This window comes from Hemitrygon akajei, chromosome 6 (assembly GCF_048418815.1).
Source record: "Hemitrygon akajei chromosome 6, sHemAka1.3, whole genome shotgun sequence".
NCBI classification, from domain to species: Eukaryota; Metazoa; Chordata; class Chondrichthyes; order Myliobatiformes; family Dasyatidae; genus Hemitrygon; species Hemitrygon akajei.
The window spans coordinates 149069270-149080522 of record NC_133129.1 but is presented as its reverse complement, the minus strand read 5'-3'; the positions used below and the strand labels follow the sequence as shown (position 1 = coordinate 149080522).

Here is an 11253-nt window from a genome sequence, read left to right as displayed (position 1 = left end):
CTTTGCTCAATTCTGGAGCATCTGGACAGCAAGGGTGCATACAGCCGGATGCTCATCATTGACTACAGCTCAGCATTCAATACCATCATCCCCACAAAACTAATCAATAATCTTCAAGACCTTGACCTTTATACCTCCTTGTGAAATTGGATCTTCAATTTCCTCACTTGCAGACCCCAGACAGTTTGGATTGGTAATAAAATTTTCTCCACAATCTCCATCAGTGCAGGTGCACTACAAGACTGGGTGCTTAGCCCTCTGCTCTACTCACTTTATACTTATGACTGTGTGTCTAACCATCACTCCAGTGACATATTCAAGTTTGCTGATGACACCACTGACATTGGTTGAATCAAAGGTGGTGACAAATCAGCATATAGGAGGGAGATTGACAACCTAACTGAGTGGTGTTGTAACAACAACCTCTTACTCAATGTCAGCAAGACCAAGTAGCTGATTATCGACCTCAGGAGGAGGAAACCAGAGGTCCGTGAGCCAGTCCTTATCAGAGGATCAATGGTGGAGAGGGTCAGCAACTTTAAATACCTCAATGTTATTATTTTGGAGGACCTCTCCTGGGTCAAGTACTTAAGTGTGATTATGAAGAAAGTGCGGCAGTGCCTCTATTAAGATTTGGTATGACATCTAAAAATTTGACAAATTTCTGTAGATATGTATTGAAGAGTATATAGACAGGCTGCATTACAGCCTGGTAACTATTCACCAATGTCCTTGAGTAGAAAATCCTACAAAAAGTAGTGGATATGGCCCAATTCATCATGGGTAAACCCATCCCACCATTGAACACATCTACATGAAACATTGTCACAGGAAAGCAGCATCCATCATCAAGCACCCACACCACCTAGGACATGCACTCTTCTCACTGCTGCCATCAGGAAAAGGTACAGGAACCTCAGGACACACACCACCAGGTTCAGTAACAGTTATTGTCCTTCAACCATCAGGATCTTGAACCAAAGGGGATAACTTCACTCAACTTCACTTGCCCCATCATTGAAATGTTCTAACAACCTTTCAGGATACTTACTCATGTACTCAATATTTATTGCTTATTTATTATTATTTTTTAAAAATTATTATTATTATTATTATTTCTTTTGGTATTTGCACAGTTTGTTGTTATTTATCCACAGTGGTTGAACACCCAATTTGGTGCAGTCTTCCATTGATTAAATTTTGTTTTTTATTCTACTATGGGCTTATTGAGTATGCCCACAAGAAAATGGATATCAGAGTTTAGTTGTATAAGGTGACATAAATGTATTTGATAACAAATTTACTTTGAACTTTGAACAAAGCATTCAAGTCTTCAAAGAATTTTATCACAGTTTCAAAAAGTGCATAGAAGTGTCTCAGGCAGTTTCCTTTGGAGAGCCATCTGACTTCTGAGTGCAACAGCAAGGGCTCAAATTGTTCATCATTCTCAGTACAAAGTTCTTGAAATAGTTGAGAATTGATAGCATGGGACTTGATTTTATTTCCTTTTGTGATAACAGTATTTAATGATTTGAGTAGCTAATCACAGGTTAATTGTGACAAGATATTGTCTGTGATTTACGTAGTGAGTGGTAAATGTATTAGGCACAGCTTTTTTCTAGAAAGTAATAACTTCATGGTCGTGTCCTGTCATTCATGGTACCCCTTCTATTGCACAGGCAAGAATATTGGTAAGCAGAACGCCCTTCTCTTTGAAAAATTGTTCAACAACCCAAAATATTGACTCCCCCTTCATATCCGTTCTAGTCCCTTTGCAAATATCAACTCTTGAACCATGCTTTCATTTTTTATGAAGCAAACATAGCCATCAATTCTGGAAAAGTTGACTTATCTAACTGCATAGAAAATTCTGTTCTCTTAAGTATGTTGCACAATGTTTTTTCTCAGACATTTCATCTATTCCTCTTTGAACAGTTGCAACTGAACGGAATCAGTTTAATTATTTTGTCTGGTGACTTATGCAAAAACGTACACAGAACCTCCCTTACTGCTGGCAGAATCAATTCTTCTTCAACTGAATGGGGCTTTCCAAACTTTGTAATGAGCAATGAAATGTTGTATGAAGCATGCAAACCAATACTGTTTTGTTGTGAAGTGCTCACAAATATGTTTTGAAGTGTTTTCCATTTCTAAAAATTTTCACAAAGTGACTCAGCATGAATGATCATCAAATATTCAAGGAGCCTGGACAGAGTTATTACATTATTTGGGATAAAAAACTTTTTCACACAACAGACATATTGGCTGCTATTGGTTGCTTGAAGCTGAATAAATCCACATTTTAGATAGTCCACATTATATTGTCGACACTTCTTTTTCATTTGGTCTGCCTTTGTCATTTACATTATGGATTAATAATCACAGTCAATCTATTTTTTAAATCCAACCTCAAGCACTGTGATCTGTAAAGAGGAATTAAGATGTCATCATAGCTCAGTCAAAACCTGACTCACTGCCTGAAGGTACATTAAGTGGGGTAGCGATTTCTCAGTTGGGTCTTGGTCTAGAGAAATGCAGTCAAGACCACTGAAGGGGCATAATCTGAACTTTACTCCATTTGATGCCATACCCTAATTCATGGGAATTGTGTCACTGTGTAATTAGAGTATAGGAATCATACTAGTTAGCACTGTACTATAGTAATGAATGGCAATAATGTGCAGGCAGGACCCAGATGTTATACAATTTCTTCAGATATGCCAAATACAGAAGTGTCACATTGCTTTTCAACAACTATAATGCGCTTTGAGCAATATCTAAAAAAAAAATGGGTTAGCGAGAGTTGAGGTGATTACATGATCATTGTAGTCAATTGTGAGGCACTGAGGATCAAATGCTCATAATAAGTAATTTATTTCTTAAATTATGTCTGTAATCCCTCAGCTGTCCCCCCACCACCACAAAGTACTCCCTCCCACTGCCCCCTTAGAAACTCCCACATCCCCAGGGGTGATGTCACCCACTGTGGGAAACACTGGTTGGGAGATCTGTGTAGAAAAGTACAAATCGATAAGCAGGAGGCAATGCGTTTCAGGAGCTGCAATACGGGAATAGATAATAAATGAAAAGATATTTAGGGGCGTGGAACATCAGACGGACCTTGGTATATATGTCAATGGATCCATAAATATAAAAGAACAAACCAATAAGGAAGATAAAATGTCATAGACTATGCTTTTCATTATTAGCTTATCATTGAAAACAAAAATAAGAAAGATTACTGAAACTGCATACTGTGCTGATTAGACACAACCTGAGCACTGCATAGGTCTGATCAAGAGAATGCAGTGGGGAATCACAAGGAAGTAGCCAGGAGTGGAATATTTTGGTAAAGAAGAATGATTGCAAGGCCATGGTTATTTTTACTAGAACTGAGGTGAGACTTTGTTCGTGTATTTATAATAACCTGGTATCACATGGTAGGCTGATCTAGAAGATTGAAATGTATGGGATCCAAAGATAGCTGCCTAATTAGATCCAGAATTGTCTTGGCAGTAGGAAGCAGAAGGTAGTGATGGAAGGATGCTTTACTGCTTGTAGATCTGTGCCCTGTGGTGTACCACAGGGATTGGTGCTGGGACCCTTGTTGTTTGTGATGTAGTAGTGACTTGGATGTAAATGTTGAAGGTATGATCACTAAGTTGGTGGTGTTGTGAATGGCAGGGTTGATTAAAACTACAGTAAGTAATAGATCAGTTGTAAAGTTGGGCAGAGCATTGGCAGAAGGAATTTGTGAGAGCTGATGCATTTTGGGAAGTCCATTAAGGGTTGGTCATTATGGTGTATATTGGATAGGCTGCACATGTTTTCCCTGGAGTGAAGAAAGCTAATGAGTGATCTGATAGATGTTTATAATTTGCAAGAGGGTAGATAATCAGAATCTTTTTACCTCATGGTAGAAGTGTCAAAAACAAGGGGGTGCAGGTTTAAGGTGAGAGGAAAGAGTTCCATAGAGATTTAGAGCATGGAACAGTACATGACACGGACAGGCCCTTGGCCCACAATGTCCATGCTGATCATGATGCCAATTTGAACTGCAGATCTGCCTGCAAGTAGATTATAGCTTTCCAATCTCTGTCTGTTCATGTACCTTTCTAAATGGCCACTACGTCCCCTGTGCTACACATTCTAGGCACCTAACACTCTCTTTGTAAGGAAAGCTCAAAATTTAAATCTCCTTTAAACACAAGGAGTGGTTTAAATTTAGAAATCAATCAGATACAATCTCAACATTTAAAAGGTGTTGAAGCAGGCACGTAAATAAGCAGCATAGAAGGATGCTGCATCCTTTTCAGCATGGGTCACAGCTATGCCTGCCTTTTCTTTGGCTAAGAAGAGCAGTCCATGCTCCAAGAACCCTACACCATGATATTTCTAATGCTCTCAGTCTCCACAATACCTTTAAATTCCATGGCCCTAACCGCCTCATTTTCACCCCATCTTCCCATCACATTACCAGTGATAGAGTTCCTCTTGTCCTTAACTACCACTCCAGGAGCCTTCACATCCAGCACATCATTCTCCACAACTTCTGTCATTTCCACCATGAGTTTGAAGTTAATAACATCAGGAGTGATTGATAAGTTTGTGGCCTAAGGTCGAAGCAGATGAGTTATTAACTTCAAATTTTCTGCATAATCACTCAGAGTTGAGCTGCACGTGCATGTAACGAGAGTTGTATAACTCATCTCCTTCTACCTTAGGCCACGAACTTATCAATCACCCCTGCTGTGGACACTTTCTGGAGGTCCAAGATCCGTATGCTCCACGACCGCTGAACTAAGTGTGTAAATGTAGGAGGGGTCTATGTTGAAAAATAAATGTGCTTGGTTTTCTAAAATTGACTCCTTCTACCTTAGGCCACAAACTTATCAATCGCCCCTCGTATGTTGGTGAGACCTGTTGTAAATTGGCCACCTCAGGGTGGAGGACCAACACCTTATATTCCATCTGGGAGCCTCCAACCTGAATATCGTTTCTCCTTCCAGTGAAAAAAAATTCCCTCCCCTCTTCTTTTATTCCCCACTGTGACTTTTTACCACTTCTCACCTGCCTATCACCTCACCCTGGATCCACTCTCCCCTCCTATCAATTCCTTCTTCCCCACCCCTTCACCTTTCCTTACCCACCTGGCTTTCCCCTTTCATCTTCCAGCTATCCTCCTTCCCCTCGCTCCCCCCCAACATTTTATTCTGGCTTCTTCCCCCTTCCTTTACAATTTGTGAAGAAGGGTCTCGGCCCTAAATGTTAACTGTTTATTCATTTCTATAGAAGCTGCCTGACCTGCTGAGTTCCTTCGGCATTTTGTGTGTGTTGCAAAGCACATTGTAAATAGCAAAAGGGTTAATTTCTTCACTATATAGTATAACTTGACCATAGCAAGATGGCCTCCTTTGTGCATCATGTTCTTCAGTGATTCAACTAAAATCAAACTATAAAATGTTCAATAAGAAAATTTATCAAATGTCGTCCAGTTGTAAGCTGAAATATAGAACTCTCTACAGAAAACTTTATCATGTAAAAACTCAAGTCAATCCAATTCAAACATAACTCCTCATGAAAGACAAAATGAAGATTTCAGAAAGAAAGCAACATGATTTTCAGTCAATGTTCTGGGAAGAAAATGATGATTTTACTTCAGTTTAATGAACAAGGTTTTAAGTTGCTGATGTAACAGGCCTTTGAAAATACTGTTTTCTAGAGTTACTAAAGCAATAAACAGATTGAAATGTTATTTTCTATGAATGTGTACCTCAATGGAAAAATCAAAGGAGAAAACATATGATATCTTGACCGTTGAAAATGCCCAGCAGTGGAAATATGATTATGTTCTGGGTTTTAAATAAGCACAAAAATATGTATTTACTTATATCCTGATTTAATTTGTTCAGGTTTTGGCTTCATTAATAAATTCATGGGGCATGTTTATTTGGCATCCCCTATCAAATTATGGCTGGTGATGAGAAGTGTAGGAAAACAACATCCGCCAACTGACAGAAGGTATGTAGTGATTTTTATTTATTTACAAGTAACTTTCCTGTGGAGTGGAAATGCAGAACTGCTTCCTTACTCCACAGGAGTCAAATCTTTGCCAAATCCTACCGCACCAACCATTAAAATGTAATGATATATCGTCTCCAGGAGAGCTAGTTTTCACAGCTGGTCAAAGTATGTCCATTCTTCTCTGTGACCTGTGTTCAAATTCAGAGCAGACAGATGAAATGAAAATCTTTCTTTCATAGCTAAGTGTCTGAGTGTAAATAGTTTAGGCCAATTTCCATCCAGCTGTCCAATTTAACACGGCAGTAAAATTAAATATTGGTTCTGAAGGAAGAACGAGTTGCTGTTCTGAGATTGAAGTTCAACTATGTTGTCGGGTTAACTTAAGAATACGCCGTGCCGTTGTCAGTCCATCGGGTGTGTTCTCAGCAACTATATAAGTTATGTTAATATTAATTGGTAGTTTTATGCCTCAAGATAAATCAAATAATATCAACTATATTATTTAATTATGTTATTCTTCCCCTATTTTGAGATTTTTGAAAGCAGTCTCTGGCCAATGTCTCCACATTTTTTTTTTGTATTCTGCTATATAGAGAATTCCAAATTAACTAACAAGTCTTTGCATGGGAAATAACCAGATTCTCTTCATCATATATTTATTTGTACCTGAATGAAAAATAAAAGTAAAACCACATATCTACTATGTCCACGGAGGAATTAAATAACTGCAGACATGAAATATATATACCTATGGGTTACTGGCAGAATCCTGGAACATTTAAGCCTTCTGGAAAATAAGCAAAAATTAAATTAGTTCCTTTTATAGGCATTCACCTTATTTCTGTAGTCTCTTTCATAAAGTAAATTATTCTGATTCACCAAATTGTTTATGTAAAGATTAGCGATTTCTTTCGTTTCAATGTAAATCATTACATTAAGTATTTACTGATGCGCCAGTGGTTCAAATATGCTTCACTGAAGTCATTTATTTTCCATATTTCCATACAGATGATATACCATTAGCAGCTGACTTCCCACTGGCCATGGGGTTTATTTCAGTATCTCCAAGATGAAGCATATTGTCTGCCCCATAAATCTTCAAATTTGCCTCCATGTCTTCAAGCTACAAGAGGCATTGTTGGTGATCTTCCTTCACAAAGTTCCCAACTGTTAAATTGAAACAATCATCTACAGTTTGGTAATAGCCACTAAGCAGCTGCAGAAACACTGGAGGTAGAAGTGTAAATGATATCTTATTTTGCTATTTGCCCAGTCTTCATTCAACTTAGCAAACGGTTAGTCACAAGCCAAAGGACCCATGAACTAAAATATGTTGGTTTATTCTTTATGCATGGGAGTTTAATTATATAGGAGAATTCATTTTAGGAAATTTTGTTTGGAACAAAGTTGATAAATTTAGAATGACCATATTTTACCATTATTTTGATTATATCAAGCTGTCATATTGAAAATGTACCTAGTTTGGCATGGGCACTAACTATACTATTCTTCATGAAACTTATGGAAATATTTAAATCTATCACTTAATATGAAGACCAGAAATATCTGGAGATTTGCCACTGAAACTTGTATAAAATTACTTGATATACTAAATAACTAAGCAGCATATGACTTATAAATGTCAAAGATAAGCATTTTTCAATTAAATTATAGCCTTGAATTTGTAACATCTGACCTTCTCTTTCAGCACTTCACAAAAATAATGAATATCAACATTCTTCCAAAAATTTGTTATTCTTAAACTATGCTGTAAACCACCATTAGGATGTGTTATTACCTTCATCCACTGTATCTAGCAGTTCAGTACTTCCCATATAATGAATTACTTTAAAATACCATTATCAAGTTATTCCGAGCAGATCAATAGACAGAAAATGCATTCGCCAGTTCCGTTGACAAAATCACAAACAATGTGGATGATCAATCAATTGTATTTGGTAGTAATTTTTGAGGGAGGAATGTTGACCAGTACAACTTGACCAGTTGCAGTCCATGCCGTGAATCTTCACCATCATCCAGCTGAACTATTGAGTCAAGCAGAAAGAGGCTCGGCTAAGCATCTTATGCAAATGTATTTACCTTTATGACGGCATTAATCAGGCTACATCTTGGATTCATTGAGGAGAATAGTCACCTTTGCTGAAAATCCTGCTTTCAGAAATAAACTTGAAATTTACAGAATTAATTCAAGCTGAACTATTGCCAATTTCATGAGTGAGTTATGCGGACATATTTAGCTTTCTGGTGAAACATAAAGGAAAATGCATGAATGCATTGCAAACTCTCTCATAATTTGCGGCGTTAAGTTGTCTGCAGTTCCATTTGGACATTGAGTACTATAACCCCCGTAACTTACCTGTTGTGTAAAGATAATGGTTTTTAATAAAGCTCATTAATAATGCATATACAGTTATGAAACAAGTTTTTAACAAAACCTCTGAATATGGAGAAAACTTACTCCTAGCGAGTTGTCAGTTAATTATTAGCAGTTTTGGAATGCTGCGCTCTCCAAACCTTTAGTAGTCTAGTTAGATATTTTACTGGAAATTGAGCGGTTAAAAAAGTGGTACACGAGGATCTAAGTACTCCTTCATGTTAGAGGAATAAAAATCCAAATAACTACTGACTGAATGAGCAGTGGAATCAATGAGTGGCCCATGGAAAATAGAACTGTCAACAGGCCAAAATTCACGTAATTCTGTGTGATGAATTTTAGTTTTTAGTAATCCCGACATTGACTTTCCAAAACACTTTGTTTTGGGGGAGGCGTTGATAGAAGGAGATCTGTAATTCCCCTACTGCAAATTGCATGGTCACATTATTCCTCCGGGAGAAGAGTGGTTAGCCAGGGCTGGGGAGCAGGTCTAGGTAAATAAGAGGCGCAAGTACATTTTAAGCACACTTTCCAAAGTCCTGGCATATATCTAAGTAAACATGAAACAGTCCATCTCCTTTCAATATCGGTAACAGCTTTCAGTGGTGTTATTGTAAATAATACGAGAATTCATTTAAACGACTCATGCAGCAAAGTCTCCTTGGCTAGTCAGTCTACGTTTAAAAGTACCTGGCATCAATTTTGCTTTACTGCTCCGCGACTATGCAGTTTTGCATCAAAATACGTCAGGTCGCAAATGAAAATCAATCGTCTGATCACTTGCGTCAATTTTTTGGCGATTCTCCCTCCCCAGCTACGGAGCTGGAAGCCCGTTTAATTAACCTGATTGGAAGTCACAAAGAACATTGCGACAACGGTTTGCAAGCGATGCGTAATGAAGATCGGATTCCTGGCATCTATTAAATGTAACGCACAAAGAGGCCCCTGTGTCTTTAACTGGGAACTGTCACATTAGGCGGTGAATTGTTGGATCCTCCTCACCTCCCAGAGCTTTTTATTTCCCGTGTAAATTGTTGGCGGGGTGGCTGGACCCATAAAAATCAGAATGCTTAGGGAACGCAGAGGGGAGCGCAGTTAGAGTAAAAGAGTTTGGGAATTAAGGTCATTAATTTCCCAGTTTCAAGGCTGCCACACAGACCGAGATAAAGTCAGCATAAATATTCAACCAGAGTTTCTCTGTTTTCCTTCACTTTTTTTTCATCGGCTGCCCATTTATCTCCATCCTGTCAATTAGAGGAAAAAGCAAAGAACTAATTAGGAACTGTGCAATTTTAATTAGCTGTTTTGATAATTAAACTAATTGGTTCCCTTGTGTTTCCGCAATGTGCACAGAGCACTTTTTTGATATCTGGGCTGCAGATTTCCCATCCGTTGGTTAATTAGTCACTTTTGCATTAAAAAAGGCTTTCTTAATAGCCTTAATTTGCAGTTGAAAAGAGAATCTGCCGTCAATAATTTGTGTAATTGGTAACCGTTTGATTGTAATTTAGAACTGTCGTTGGATAGCTCTGCATGCCTAATTCCTAATAGTTAGGATTAAAGTTGGAGTAAATGTTAAAAACGGGAAAGTGTGTGTGTCTGTCTCTGTCAGTTTCTGGGTGTGGGGGTGGTAGTGCAGAGAAAGGAAAGACTCTTGGATCTTGGCAGTTTTCCTATCATTTCATGAGAAGATCGGTATGAATCCAATCATTCAACAACCCCCCCCCCCCCTCCCAATCCCACTTATCTTCGAGGTTTAATTAAAGGATTCGAGGGTGGTTTACTCTTGCGTCGTATAAGAAATAAGATTGCCCATTTATAAATTAATAGCAAAAGTCGACCCCCCCCCTTCATATCCTCTCTCCCTCTCTCTGCCTCTCTTTCCCTCTCTCTATTGCTAAATGCACGTGTGTTACAGAATGTTCCCTTTGTGAGCCAACCACGCACACTCCTTAAATGGGCTTTTGTATTTGTCAGAATTAATGAGAAAAGTTCCCTTGCCCTAGGGGTAATTAGTGTCCTTGGAGTTAAATAAGCTAAAACTTAGACACCTCTGGCACAGGCAATTATGTTTGTGTATTGAATAATTGATTCGGGGGCTGCTAATCAGATATGAGCATAATGAATTGATTTAATTAACCAGGGAACCTGAGGAATACTGGGAAATGTGTGCATTTATTCACCAGCCAGGGACCCTAAAGGGTATAGAACCACATAAATTGAAGGAAAAAGCTGATAGTCGCTGTTTGCCGGCTTTTGAGAGCGGTTTAGTGCAATTTTTTAGCTAACGATCGTTGAAGGTGTGCGATCACTGTATAATTCACTAACTGAGAAAGGTCGGTTGTCGCGGCTTTCCCCCTGTCTTCAAAAGGCAAGATAGATAGCAGTTCAGTCACCGAAGCTCGCTGGCTGGAGAAGCCGAGAAGGGAGCGCCGTGCCCCGGACTCCGCTGCATCCACGGGACCATGGTGTTAGACAAGGAGGAAGGTGAGATGCGGTACCGCTTTTTTTTTGTTTTTTTGTAATGTGTCTGCTGTTACCGTAGTCTGTCCGAGAACGGCCACTGAGCCAAGGTGGAAGATGTTTATGTGATCACTTTCAAGCTCTGTTTCTGCATTCTTTCTCTGTGTCCTTTTTGCAAACATTGCGTCTTTAATGGTTCCGATCTGAGTCTCGTCCCTACCGGACTCTAATCGCTTTTGAAGCTCTTTATTTTCTCCGTCCTTGTACAAAATAAACTGCTTTTATTCTTTTGTACGCGCTGTTTGTGGTTCCTCCTCCCCCCTTCCTTTTTGTGTTGTTTCACTTTGTGTGATGGTGGTTTGATATCGCCC

General features: G+C 38.7%; 1 protein-coding gene across 1 annotated transcript in view; it reads left to right on the top strand.

Moving 5' to 3' along the window:
• Positions 1–9985: 9985 nt before the first annotated feature.
• Positions 9986–11253, top strand: part of lmo1 (LIM domain only 1) — a 46735-nt gene continuing 45467 nt past the window's right edge. Inside the window, exon 1 of the mRNA XM_073049519.1 lies at positions 9986–10906. Coding sequence (XP_072905620.1) covers positions 10885–10906 — 22 coding nt within the window. The 5' untranslated portion in view covers positions 9986–10884. The remainder of the gene's footprint in view (positions 10907–11253) is intronic.